The 14,914-nt window shown below is 43.8% G+C and overlaps 1 protein-coding gene across 1 annotated transcript in view; it reads right to left on the bottom strand.

Moving 5' to 3' along the window:
- Window positions 1-1,196: 1,196 nt before the first annotated feature.
- The window catches only part of COL8A1 (collagen type VIII alpha 1 chain), a 139,414-nt gene continuing 125,696 nt past the window's right edge, over window positions 1,197-14,914 (bottom strand). Inside the window, exons 3-4 of the mRNA XM_004439945.3 lie at window positions 7,985-8,315; window positions 1,197-5,384 (exon numbers count right to left, since the gene is read on the bottom strand). Of these exons, the coding sequence (XP_004440002.2) occupies window positions 3,478-5,384; window positions 7,985-8,315 (2,238 nt within the window). The 3' untranslated portion in view covers window positions 1,197-3,477. The remainder of the gene's footprint in view (window positions 5,385-7,984; window positions 8,316-14,914) is intronic.

Genomic DNA, 14,914 nt, shown 5'->3' with positions numbered 1-14,914 from the left:
GAGTAATCCCTTTATAATATTCTAAATATGATAAGTCATAATCATTCTGAGCTTGGTAAGTCATCACAAAAGAGTGCTTTCCTTTTCAGGGATGCTTAGTAAGACCCTCGGGTTCTTGAAGAGGTCTGCCTCTGCTCTGTAGCTCCACTCACCACTATCTCCCTTCCAGATATTTGGCTTTCGTGTGGCACAGTGAAACAGAGTATCTGAGGACTGCTTTCCTACGAGAGGAAAGAGATCTGAGGCAGTTTTTCCTTTTATGATGGATGTGACAGATGCAGCAGCTAAGTGTCCCCAAATATCTGTTCTCCCTTCATATTAATAGAGCCCCTGATTTCTAGCTGGACATGTGGTTACCCTGAATAGATATTCAATTTCCCACTCTCCCTTCCAGCTCGTTGTGGCAGTGTGACTAAACTCAGAGCAGTGGGATGCAGGAGGGGGTGATCTAGCAACTGTGGGTTGAGTCCTTTAAGAAGGGAGCATGCTGTCCCCTTCCTGATGTTTTCACCATCCCCCTGGCTGGAACATGGCTGTGAGGGTTAGCTATCCTGGACCTTAGAGAGGAGGACAACACCTTCAGGGTGGGAGAGGAACAAGATAGAAGGAACCTGGGGCCCTGAGTGAACCCAGACTGCTTGTGTCAAAGAGAAATATCATCCTGGCTTAGCTGTCTGTCTCTGCAGCTAATTAACACATTGGGGGATAAAAAAGTTATGCAGTTCAGCTGAGTGATATGAACAAGATGTGAAACATATTTTTAAAGATATTTAATAAGACTTTTTTTCAAATCAGTACAAAAATTTAAATACAAAAATGATTTGCTATAGACAAATCTCAAATCTATCATGGAAACTCAAAAAAGTTACCAGTCTGTTCACCGTTCATGATATTCTGTAAAATATTTGAGAACAGTCACCCACTACAGACATTCTTTTCCCTCGTGGGGTGTCATACTGCAGTAAAACTCTGTACTTAAATAACAATCATGCCAGTTTGGTCCATTTCACATGGAAAAGTTCTAGTTAGTTTTGAATTCAATAGGGATGATGGCGCTGTCCCCAGACTTCAGAACACGTGCTGGTTTCATCTGCTTTTACACTGATGTGTTAACGTGATGTGCAGCACTCGAAAGGGAGACACAGACATAGAGATAATTACTTAAACTCTTCTTTAAATTAAATGGAGTAATTCATTTAGCTCTGAGATTAGCACCATTGTAGAATACACAGTATCTGGCATAGATTTTGCTCCTCCCCTACCTAAAAGTTAGAAGCATATGCCTGATAATACACACACACACACACACACATACCACATGCACACGCACACACATATATTTAGGCAATTGAGCAAAACCAATAAATAAGTTGGAAGGTATTTTGAAAAGTGAAATTTGGTTTTAACTAAAGAGGTACTTTCTCTCTTGATGGAAATAAAAAGCCCATACATGTACAGATAAATACAGTTTTACAAATCAGCTGATCTGACTTGCTTCCAAGCCATTTCAGTGCAACTATTCAGCAGCAGGAGTCCAGTGGATCCATGTTGCCCCATAGTCATCAGCCCAAAACCAGCATCCTCAAGACCAACCAAAAGGCTATTTGGCCGTGTAAATGTTGTCTGCATTGAAAATGAAGGTTGGGTGGGACATCTTTTGATGGGAAAAGTTTGTCATATAATTAGCAGTGAGTTAGAAACCCTGTGGTAGTGAACTCATTTCTCTATATAAGAAATTGAGAAGAAATGGTGCTTGTATATCATGTAAGGGAAAAGACAGATGTTATTAGGTTGAGAATTTTCTTGATGGTTAAAATCATTCAGATTTGACATAGACACATTTCCATGTGGGTTTATACCGTATTTATTTGTGTATTTTCCCATCTGTACCTATCCCCTCAACTCCTCACTCTTAATTTTGAGGAAAGTATACAAGGGTCCACCACCATAACCCCACGTTATTTTCCCCAGTGGCATGTAGCGTCAGCAGCAGACTCATAGCCAACTGGAAATGCTTTACCTGTGTTTTGAGACCAGATTTGAATGCCTGAAGCAGTTAGCATGTACCTAAGTGAAAACCTGGGAAAATGTTTATTTTTCCTTTTAAACTTGCATTGACTCTTGACTCGTGCTGAATATGGGGCGACATAAAAATCACAGGCTGTCACTGTGCTTTGACATTGCAGACGGCTTTGCCACAGTTTGCTTCGAAAGAAACAGTTCTTTTCCTACAATTTTAGTACCTACACCAGGAAGTAGTACATCCATTTTTAAATTTCAAACTTCAGAAATTATTTTTTCAAAAAAATTTATTTTCCTATGTAATTCTGAAATTCCTCCCCACAAATAAAGGCTGGCTTGGATTTTGGAAATTGATTTTGGAACCTCAGACGACACACCCATTTGCATATATACTACACGGGGAAATTTCTTCAAAACTCAACAGCTACTAAAAAATATTGATATCTTCTTCATGGATGACACCTCACTGTAGTCATTTGTGCAGGCAAAGGAGGGGGATTTTTATATGCATGTAAACACAATAACTGCTATTGATAATGAACATTCCAGAAAACTGGAAAGTTACTGGGGAAGAGGGTTATTATTTTTTTTCTTGTAACTTCCAGGTGTTCATATTAGTTGGGCCATAGTCGAAATTACATGGAGGGAAGAAAAAAGAAAAAAAATCACAGGAATAAAAAACAAACAAAAAGAAACCTTGAGGAATAAATGAATTAATTACTGCTCATGTCTCCCAGCTGGCTTGTGAGCTCCTGTCTATGCCCCACAGAAGTGTCTCACCCAGTGCTAGCATGGAGAAGACACTGGATAAATACACAGCGTTGACTGGTTCACACGTTCTGGAGACACGAGACACACGATTCTTTGTAGGACTCCTGTTGCTAAAGACACAGCCTCTGTGGGGAGAGAAACATTCCTCGGACTGAAGTTCTACCGTGGTCCCCTGGCCTCTCCCAGTGGGGCATTAACACTGCAGAACTCCCCACCCCCTCAAACCATGGCAAAATATCTGCACAAATACAGAGGAAATTATGCAAGTAAATACGGTATGTAATTGTTACCATTGACATCTCTTTAAGCCATATTTATAAATATTTTAAACAATATGAGTGAGTGACTTTCATTAGCTATGATTTCATACTGAAATATTTTGACTGATCTGAATAAGCAGGTTATCATGGAAGCTTATAACATACAACAGCTAATATGATTCCAGTGGGTACAATGGGTGTCAGTACTTGATACATAAATCTATCCCCTCCTTTTCAATTACAAGCTGCTGTGCGGAGCATTCAACATGCATCTTAGTTTTTATTTGTACATGATGGTTCAAATTTTCACTTAAATATAACTTTCCAACTATATAAATGTTTTGAAGCAATTATGTTTTTCATTTGGATTTTTTGGTGCGTCATTTTCATTTCTTCTATTAACTCTCTCTCTCTCTTTTCTTTTTTACATGGGATATAATAAATATCCTGAAAAGGAGGAGTGGACGTACTGCCCGGCGTATAGCCCCGCAGCCTGTTCTGAGGGCAGCTGGAGGAACACGCGGTCCCCGGGCCTGAGCAGCAGCACCGCGCTCCCCGACGCCTGGTCCAGAAAGCCCTTTTTGTACTCGTCGTACGTGTACATCACAGGCTCGTTGTTCTTGAACAGGGCAACCCATACGTTACCCCCCTTGCAGTGAACGTGGTATGCAAAGTAGTAGACGCCGGGGACCTCGCAGGTGAAGATGCCCGTCTGCGGGTTGTAGTTCTGTCTGCCGTTATAGAGCAGTTTGTCAAACTTCACTGGGGCCCCCACGGGGGGGAAGGGTGCAGTCAGCTCAGCGGTAAACGCGGGCATCTCGTAGGCTGGCCCTCCGTTCTTGCCCTTCTTAGCCCCATAGGCATGGGGGGGCTTCACACCATCAATCCCTACCCCCATGTCGGGAAGATACTCTCCATGGGGTGGTGGTGTAGGGGGCATCCCAGCTGGGGCGCCTGGGGGCCCTGGAGGGCCAGGGGGCCCAGGAAGGCCAGGCTGGCCTTGAGGACCGAGGGCACCGGGCTTTCCTGGGGGGCCATGAAGTCCTGCTACCCCGGGCTTCCCCACTCCAGGGAACCCAGGGGGCCCTGGGAGGCCTGGTTCCCCCTTGGGGCCTGGAATTCCAGGTGGTCCAATGGGGCCACTAGGGCCTGTGATCCCTGGGATGCCCGGGGGGCCCTGTAAACCCTGAACCCCTGGGATTCCTGGTTCTCCCTTTGGTCCAAGAAGCCCTGGAGCACCGGGGAGCCCTGGCAAACCTTTGAGCCCAGCTTCCCCCTTGGGCCCTATGGGACCTGGCAAACCCCTTATGCCAGGGGGCCCCACTTCGCCCAGGAAACCTGGCTTTCCTGGGAAGCCTTGAAGCCCTGGTTCACCCTTGGGACCTGGTGGCCCCTGTGGCCCTATAATCCCACCTTCTCCTTTGGGTCCAGGAAAACCAATGGCACCTGGAGGGCCCATAGGACCTGGGATGCCAGGCAGGCCTGGCTCTCCTGGGGGACCCCCCACTCCAGGAGGACCTACTGGTCCTTTCTCCCCTCTCGGTCCCAGAACCCCAGGAAGACCCCCTACACCCCTTTCGCCTTTGGGTCCTGGGAAGCCTGGTTTCCCAATCCCAGGAAGGCCTGGGGGTCCTGGCAGCCCTGGCAGTCCCTGCTCCCCTTTGCCACCTGGAAATCCGGGCTGCCCAGGGATCCCATCCTGGCCTGGTTTTCCAATTCCAGGTATCCCAGGAGGTCCTTGAATCCCGGGGACCCCAATAGGACCTTGTGGCCCAGGCTCTCCTGGAGGACCTGGCTTTCCCAGAGGGCCCTGGGGCCCAGGAAAGCCAGTCACTCCGGGTTTGCCCACTCCTGGAAGTCCGACAGGGCCAGGAGGGCCGTGCATCCCTGGAGGGCCCTTCAGGCCTGGCAAACCTGGCATCCCGAAGCCCTTCTCTCCTTTGGGACCCTGAAGGCCTGGAGGTCCTGGTGGTCCTTTGGGCCCTCGCTCACCCTTTGCACCCGGTGGCCCTGGTAACCCCGGCCCACCTGGCTTCCCAATGCCAGGAAGTCCGTGAGGGCCCGGAGGCCCTTGTGGCCCTGGGACCCCCATAGGCCCTATCTCTCCTTTGGGTCCAATCTCGCCTTTTGCCCCGGGCATTCCCATGGCCCCGGGCTTTCCTGGCATTCCAGGCATACCTGGCTTTCCAACTCCTGGGTATCCCTGTGGCCCTGGTTTTCCTTTGATTCCAGGTATCCCATGACCTGGCAACCCGGGGGGCCCAGGTGGTCCTCGTGGGCCAGGCTCTCCACGGGGACCTTGCTCCCCTCGTAAACTGGCTACTGGCATTTCTACTGAGAAAGAGGGGATAGAGAGAGAGGGAGGGAGGGAGAGAGAGAGACGGAGAGATTAATATTGATTTTCCTTCCCTTCAAGGAAGCCACAACAATGATTATTTAGTTCTGGCACATTTGCCTATTACTTATTGAGGGGAAGGACTAGGAATACCGTGCTTGTCTTCCAGGACTGTTTGTTATCAGTACTTAAAGGACAATCAAGCTGATCATCTCTTTGACATATCTGAGATAATGTTTGAGAGCTGATATCTGCAGCTGCTTTTATCAGCATTGGTTAAGTAAAAAGGCTAAAAAGTAATGAAGAAACATTTTTGCAAGCACAAAAGTTGACGATATTATGGTATGTTCACTGTAGAGAATTTAGAAAATTCAAAGAAGGATAAGGAAAAATCAAAGTGGCCTATAAGCCCACTATGCAGAGATAATCACATGACATTTATATGTTTTTCCATCTCATGTGTCCTAGGTATATATGTGTGTGTGTATATTTTAAACAATGTTGGAATCATTCTCCATTTTTATTTTTTTCTATTTTTTCCTACTTAATGTTATTTGTATTTTTCCATGTCCTTGATTTTTTAATATAATGATTTATGGCAAAATGATACTTCCTCTTGTGCTAAAATACAGTATGATGTGGATGCTGAAAGTCATTATTCTGTGTACTCAGGGAAGAATAGAAGCATTTTATTTTGTATATGGTTTAATAACAGCTTCCACATCTGTCCTCTAGAGTCAAATATATTTGCTTAATTTCTTTAATGTGCCTAGGATTTCCTAAGCCTCAAATAATAATTCTTCAATACATTATTTCTCATTTGCAAGTTTGGTTTTTAAACAGGAGAAGTGAATAAGGTATTTCAGGATGACAAGCAGTGTGGATAAGGAGTTGAGCTGGCATTAGAGCACGAAGCTCGGCTTCTCTTCCTGGCCTTGAAGTTAGATGTTGATTGGGTCACGTAAGCCCTCAGCGTCTCTGCTTGCCTATCTGTGCAGCAAGAACAATACGCCCACATTACAGGATCATATAGTAGATGTGAAAGGCATATGCTTTTATGAATTATCAAAATACAAAGCACATGTTGTTATAATGATTAGGCTATGCCTTGCAGGGAACACAACTCTGGATCTCCCACGCTACTGGGAGTGATGGATAACAGCAAGAAATGAAACTTATGGTCCCAAAGTCTTATTTTAACCAGTAGTCACATCTGAATCCTGACTGTTGTACCTTTTCACTGAACTGCTGTGAGGGAATAAAGTAGAACTCATATTCTTTCCAAATCCCCTGATTGCACACTGGTACCCATCTAGATGAGCACAGGAAGTGCCACGGACCAGTCAGGCCACCCAAGAGAGGAAGGAAAACACGTGGCTGAGATAATCCCCTGTATGGAACACCAGCGCCCAAAGAGAAGAAAATGGGGACTGCTGCTCCTGCGCTAGGAGATGTTATCACAGGACTCCTAAGGCGTGGTGTTTCCCAGCAGTGGACTGTGCAGCTACTGAATCAAGGGAGCGTCTGGGGCAGGGTCACGTCTTACTCATCAGGAACCCCTGGGCCAGCACAGCACCCGGAACACACTCTGTTCTTACTCAACGGTTTGTTGAATGACTAGCTGCAGCAACTCAAAGTTCATATGGTGCTTTAGTGTTTCCTTAGCACTTTGACTTACCCAACGTCACTGATTCTCTCAACAGTCTTACTTTACAGATGAAAAAAGTCGGTCCAGAGAGCTTAAATGACTGGGTTGCTCTCATTTCTGGCCTCCAGGCATCCAGGCCTCTTAGGGCCAAATCCCCAGACCCCAGAACTGGGGCCTCCTGTTACTGCTGGGAGTGGGCGTAGCCTCCACTTCTTCAAGGGGCACTGCGACTCGGAAGCAGTTCCTTTCCTACAGATGCTAGGTTTCCTAGAACTCCAGAGAGACCAACCAGATTGATGAGAAAGTGTCTCTCACAGTGGTCGGCACTTTGCAGGTGTGGAATATCTAATGAATATGCCTGGAAGTAGTGGGAGAGATTGCCACATCCATCTCTAGCGCAGTCTACCCTTCAGTCTCCTGTCCACTTACTGGCGGCCACGTGTGGTAGCTTCATTAGACTAGTCTTAAAAATACCTGCATCTATCTAGCACCTGGCACACAAAATGTTTTCACATGATTTTTGTTAGTGCTGCAGGACCTTCCTTACAACATCGCTCTCCTGGTTCACGAGACTGACTGGTGCCTTGTTTTCATGGCTTTATCCCCCAGCCTCCAGCCCATAGCCTGACACAAAAACAGATGCTCATTAAATAGTTGCTGAATATTTGAATCAATAAATAATGAATAAGGGAATAAACTATGTTATTAAATTATGTTTTGTGTCATTTGATGCTGTTAAATAATAAAGCACAACGTAAAATGGTAATTTTGTCTATCTTTCCTTAAGACTTGAACTTTTCCAGGATAGAGTTTAGAACACAGTGGGCATTAATGAACGTCAGTAATGCATTCTAAAATAGAAGTTTCTACAATTTAGCTTTCCCCCGACCTCATGGTTTGGGATGTGGGAAGGCTGCCGTTCGGAACCACACGGGAGGAAGACGTTACCTTTGCCCTTCTTGGATGCTGCATCCTTGCCCATTCTGGGCGCCGGCTGAATTTCCTTCATGTATTGGGGTAGATGTGGGTACTCTTTGCCATACTGCACATGGGGCAGCTCCTTGCCCACGTTAAGGCCGTCTTTGCCCAAAGGCATGTGAGGTACTTGCTGGCCCAGGGGCTGGTACTGTGGAATTTGCGGTGGGATCTGAGGAGGAATTTGAGGTGGCAGTGGCTTGATCCCATAGTAGGCACCAGCCCGCGTGAGCCTGACGGAGCCCAGGGAAACGGTAAGCAGCAGTCGCAGCAGCGGCAGTGGGACAGGTGGCACAGCCATCACCTGTGGAGGGAAGGAACGCACCAACGTGGTGAAAACCTGCATGCCAATGGACAGGAGATTACTTAGAGAAAGGGGGGAAAAAGGAAGCACAGTCTTTATCATCAGAACTTCACGAGTGGAAGACCAGTGAAAAGGAAGATGTGACCTTCAATAGAAAACAAACAAATAAAAACCAGAAAGGAGCAGGATCTGTGGCACGAAGGCACTTGGTGGGTTTCTAAGCTATGGGAGAGACTGCCAGCCATCCCAGAATGGCAGTTCTGCCTTGTTCATAGTATGGGGACCCCTGATTTTCAGCTGGAACAGAGCAGCCTGGAATGAAGACATCTCAGCCAGGTGTGGCCATGTGACAACGTTCTGGCCAACTGGATGTAGTTGTAATGGGTGCAACTTCCAAGAAGGATCCTCAAGGGGAGTGGGCATGTTCTTCCTCTTCCTCTTTCTGCTGGCTGGAATGTGGATCCTGCCTGGGAAGGGACCAGACACCTTGGATGTGAAGTGAAAGCTGCGCACTGAGGATGACAGAGCAATAAGCTAGAGGAAGCCTCAGCCCTGGTTGAACTCGGAGGCACCGTACTAACCCTTAAATTTGGAATTGGTTTACACGAGAGAGAAATAAAGGTTTATCTTCTTTAAACCACTGTTATTTGGGGTGCCACATATTTGCACTAAACTTAATCCTAACAGAAGGACTAGATTCTCCAAAAGGAGGCAAACTTGGTGGCAAGTCAGGCTTTGTTCTGACTTGTGCCAGAATTCTCTTCTAAATGGAAACAGTTAATAATATGGGCTTTATGCCAGGGGCATAGATTTTTCATTTGCCAGAGGCCCTTTGGCTGCCTTGGTGTGGTCACAATAAATGTAAAGGTTCAAGAGCAAACAACAGCAACAACAAGAACCAAAGTCTTCTGAATTGGAAAGAAGGTACGTCATGTGACAGTCCCAAAATGTCATTTAAATAAATCACTATGATAATTATGCACATACAGGGATGCCATTTCTTTCTTGTATTTAAATACCATGAAGTCATACGTTCAGAATTTGGCTAATTGGACCTGGAGTCCATTAAAGTTTATCTTTGTACCATTATGAAAGAAAGGAGTTTACAAAGCAAATTAGTTGTATAAATAAGATAGAGATGTTTAACTAATCACAAGAATAAACTGTTTCTAAGCCCTTTGATGACACCCTTTGCAAATTAGCCGTTAATAGAGTAAATATAAATGGGGCTTACCTGTTTATAAAAACCAGCTTGAAAAGACAGCTGTTTGGAAATGCCACGGGCTGAAGCCTGAACAGCCCAGGGAAGTGCAGTGTTTGCAAATGCCCGCTAGAGGGCAGGTGTGGTACACATTGAAGTCAGCTCCTTACTCAGTGCTGCTGACACGGCAAGAGAGGGAGAGATGGAGATGAGAGATGATGAGAGATGGGAGATGATGGGAGACGGGAGATGATGGGAGGGGGAGAGAGAAAGAGGGAGAGGAAGGCAAGTTTCTCACAATTTTTTATGTAAATGTATTCTGGAAACTTTTAATAAACTTCTGTCTATAAATAATTTAATTTCCATTCTGAGAGTTTTTCTTTGCTTCTGCCTTAATTCTGGATCGTAGTTTTCCATGTCTTAGAAAATGTGCATTGACTTTGCAACATCCTATTTGAGAGTAATGCCAAGAGTATGAACAGGCTTCAGAAGAACTGGTTAATAAAAAGCACCTAAGAAAATATTTAATAAGAATACCCACCACAAAATTCACTGCTTTACAATTTTTCCAAATATACTAACTAATCATTTTTTCCCCTTCAGGGGAAAAAAAAATGAAGAAACATCTGTCAGCAAAATAATTTATAAAATTTTCTCCATTTCATAAATCAGAATAGTCTCAAGAACTGTTTATTTCAAGTGTCCTCTACATAATATAGGTACTGATAAACTAGGAGAAGACAGCTGTTATTTTCTGTTCTTCTAAGAATGATTAATTGTTATAAACTATTTGGAAAGAGCCACAAAATTAATATTGATTTATACTCAATAATAGTCAGATATATTTTGGGTGGGAAAAGACCAATCTGCTTTGAGCAGTCAAGGATAATTTATTGAGTACTGACCAGATGCAGGGCCAGAACCGCCCAGGGAGTATTACAAAGATGAACATAATGTAGTCAGTGGGTTCTGCCCTCACAGGGCTTATGCTCTGTTAGTAGGAGTGACGGATGGGTCAACTATTAGTGAGCAGCCAAGGATATCCAAAAAAAAAGCAAATTCCCCTCCCACTTCTGTTCTCTAGTATCTAAAATTCCTTCCCTTTGAGCAACAACTTTTCCCATTTTCCCCCATATTTTTCCAGAGATAGTCTATGAATATGCATGTATAATACATACCCCTTTAAGACACAAATTTACAGCTCTACACACACCTTTATCCCTTACTTTTTTCACTCAGAAGACCAGAACTTCAGACCTTGTTTCTCATCTTAGTTTTGTGTATCTGAACATCCCTTCAACTTCTTCTTTTGTCAAAAATAAGACTCGGTTGTTCTCTCAAGTCTCATCTGGCTCTAATATTCAAGGTCTAAAGGCAGTAACTAGAGAGCCAAAAGTGTTAATTCATACCAGAAACACATGGTAATAGCTGGTAATGTATCTGCTGGGACTTAATTCTACCTTTGGGGATGAATGAGTTTAATTATGAAACCCTAAACTTGTGGTGGTGTCTTTAATAAGCTAGCATGCTTGGCCCTTCACCCTCCCATCAGTTCAGTGGATGTGTTGCGTTGTACTTAATAATCTCTAAACCAGGACAATCTAACGAAACACTGGAAAACTGGAAGGAGGAGAAATGCCTGGAAGACGACCAGTTGAATACCAAAGGCCCCTGGGATCCTGCTTCACTACAATTATTTCCGGCTCCTAGGCTTGGCCTTTCTCTCCTGAAAACCACCTCCTTTGGTCTGCCATCTGCCATTTCTCTGACTCTTTATTTAAGTACACTTGGTTCAGTTTTAACTTGAATATTTATGTAGGGGCCCTGGTTAGAATTTACCACTTGACTTATCCTTACTAACTTCCCTCTTGTCCATAAGGGTATTTTTGGTGGTCATAGGAGTGTGGTGGGCCTCCCCAAATCACTCAAGAGAACACTGGGTTTGTGAAACACTATACAAACACCTGGCGGGAAGAAGGAGCCTCAGAATTACTGCTGAGACGAAATGGTGGGAGGAGGTTTCCTTGCCTCTTTTTTCTTTTTTCGAGGATGCAGAACATGGTATGGTTGTGAGTTTTATTTGATGTTTTCTTGGACTTCTATTTGATAACCGGTGTGTGTGTGTATTTGTGCTTGAGTATACATGCACATAAACATCATAATGTGTGTGGACACTGGATCTTTGCCAGCCAGACCAGCTTAGTGGTGAGCGTCACGTCGTATGGGAAAAGCATCTTAGAAGACAACAGAAGACCTGGGGTGGAGTTGTACCTCTGTGATTCCCCATCTCTATGACCTTAGGCAAGTCCCTTATCTTCAGTAAACCTCAGTTGCCTTACCTATAAGACAAATTATAATCTCTGCCTCTCCCACAGAGCTGTTTAAGGGCACAAATGATAATATGAGTTCTTTGTAAGCTGAAAAGCACTATTCAAATTTAAGTTATTATTAATGGAGTGTGACCAAAAGACAAATCGAAACCAACTGAAATGTCAAAGACGTTCAAAGAATGATGCCAGCCAAAGCAAATGTGAGGTTAACGGCAATAATGACAAACCTAACATAAATAAGATAATAATGGCCACTAAAATGTACTTGTTAAAAATGGCAGGAAAGAACAGCTGAACCAAGGCAGTTGTGCATTCTGGAGGCAGAGTAGCCAGCCCTCATCATTTTGAACAGCCCTAAATGGCTCCCTGTATCTGGGTAGGGCTGCAGAGATCTTAGGTGTCCCCGAGTGACCTGGAATGTATATAACAGAATAATGTGATAGATGGTATTTTAGACGATCCTCAGCATTTTGTTTGTACATTCATCCTCATGAGATTTTGGCTTGCTGTGCAAGAGAATGTTTAAGTATTTAAACCTTCAGTTCTTGCCCTGTAGACAACTTTCCCTTTCACACGGGGCTGACACAGCACATCTGTGTGTGTGTGCGTGAGTGTCCATGTTGTGTGTGGTTGGGCAACCGCTCTCATCTGCTCCCGGGCAGTCCTCCTCTGCACCCCCTACTTGCCCCTTTCACAGGGTTCGTAGTGTCTCAAGGTCTCAGATTTACCACAACTGGAGCAAGGGAAAGTCAAGCAGAGTCCTACTCCAATATTCACCAGAATTGTCTTCTTGGCTTTTCCGTGCCTATCAAAGAAAATTCTCTCCTGATTGCATTTCTCAGGGCAATTTGTTCATTAGACAGAAATGTTTACGGAGCACCTACTGATCACTGTGGACTGTTCTGGGTCCTGGAGAAGAGCAGTGAGTTAGAAAGATGAGGTCCTGGATCTTATGGAACTCACATTCTAGTATGTGGAGACAGGCAGCCAAAAAGTAACAAATAAACTGTGTAATTCCAGATTTGAGTGCTGTGAAGAAAACAAAGACGATAAAGGGCTGGAGAATGAGGTGGAAGACACTGTTTTGGAAAGGGTGGAGGAAGACATCTCTGAAGAGGTAAACTTTGGACAGAGAAGTGAAAGTTGAAGGGTTTATCATCTCTCTTAAGACCCAATACTGAAAAAAAGAGTCTTATTTATTACAGTGATAGTTGCAGGTACCTTTCACTCATATAAACCTGTTTCAAATCTTTATTCCTCATCTATGTCTACCTTCATTTTGACCTCTATTTATTGTGTTCTTTTTTCCTGGGGGATTCTTTTTTTTTTTTTTTTAATCACTCTCCAGATTTCAACTCTACTGCGTGAGTTTGCTAGGGCTGCCATAACAAAGTACCTACCCAGATGAGGCAGCTTAAACAACAGACATTTATTTTCTCGGAAGTCTGAGATCAAGGTCTGGGCAGGGTGGGTTTCTCCTGAGGCTTCTTTCCTTGGCCTGTAGAAGGCTGTCTTTTTGTGTGTCCTCACATGGTCTTTCCTCTGTGAGTCTGTGTCCTCATCGTCTCTTCTTATAAGGACACCATCATATTGGCTTAGGGCTCACCCTACTGACCTCATTTTAACTTAATTTCCTCTTTAAAGACCCTGTCTCCAAACACAGTCACATTCTGAGGTCCTGGAGGCTAGGGCTTCAACATACAGATTTGGGGAACACAACTCAGCCCCTAACACCCACCACTGCTCTAGACTAAATCAATTCCCACCTCCTCTGTAAAGGCCTCTCTACCTTCTTAACCATCATTACTCTCCTAGTCCTCCTGAACGCATAACACAAAGTTCAGTGCGATTCTAACCAACCTTGTTTTTGTCCATTAGACCTCAACATGATTTGTGAGCCTCCTGAGGAAAAGGAAATTGTGTGATATTCTTTTGATTTTCTCAATATTTATTGATGGATCCTCACAATCAAACTCTTAGCGTTGATAGGGGCTTTAGAAAATATCTAACTTAGCCTCACTCCCCATTTAGAATCCTGCCCACAACAGTTGCTGACAGGAAGCCCTCATATTTCCCCTTTAAATATTAATAACTGATGGAAAGATTCATAAGACAGCTTGTTATCTTGTCATACAATTCTTGTTGGTATTTTTATTATCCACCTTTTTTGATTCATACATGGCAGTGCAAATGTAGCTTCCTTTCAGTGGGGGATGGGGATGGGGACATTAAGAAATGGATCCCAGAATTGGCTAAGGCAAAAGATGGATAGTCGCATGACCTTTTATTGTCATGCAAATAAGCCTACCTTAGGGTCATCTAACTAGGGATATGTAACTGTGTTGCAAAATTGATTAGTATTACAGATATTAACAACTTTGTAAACTATGTTGAGTAACCCCACTCAGGTTATGGTTTTATTGCCCTTTAGAATATTAACCAGTTTTGTGTCTAACTTAGCGTTATTTCAGCATTTGTTTCTACATAATAAAAAACCCAGGTTTTTAATACGTCATTTTAAATTGGCTTTGTCATCATGTTAAATAAAACTTTAACCTGTTCACTTATGAATGAGAATTGTGTTTTTAATATTTTGAGAATTTTGCTTTGATGGGGACACAAAAAATAAAAACATAACTATATGATGTGTTGGATGATATGGAGAAAAACAGCAGGAGAGGGTGGGGCGGGTGAGAAGGTAGATGGTTAACATTTGTTGAGATGATGCTCTTTGAAACCCATTTACTGCAGAAACAGCCTCTGTGCTTGGATGGCCTGGCACTTGGGTTTGAAAGGAAGATAAAAGTAACTCTAAATAATAGAGAGTAGAGAAACTTGGCCTTCTGGGGGATTCGAGAGGAGATGAAGTGTGAGCAGAGTTGACTGCCGAGTTGGGGAGAGTCAGAGAGAAGGAGATCTCCAGTGGAGGAGCAGTCAAGATAGGAAAAACTCATGTCAGAGGCGCTTTCTACGTTATATGGATACGTCTTGTAAATTCTCTCCTTCATCCCCTCAGAGATAAAGAAATCCTAATCCTCTGAAGAAAGCTTCAGAAAACCTAACTCTTG

This window comes from Ceratotherium simum, chromosome 15 (genome assembly GCF_057802395.1).
Source record: "Ceratotherium simum simum isolate JZ-2026a chromosome 15, ASM5780239v1, whole genome shotgun sequence".
Lineage (NCBI taxonomy): Eukaryota > Metazoa > Chordata > Mammalia > Perissodactyla > Rhinocerotidae > Ceratotherium > Ceratotherium simum.
The sequence above is the reverse complement of the archived record's forward strand: the minus strand, read 5'-3'. Positions and strand labels throughout refer to the sequence as shown.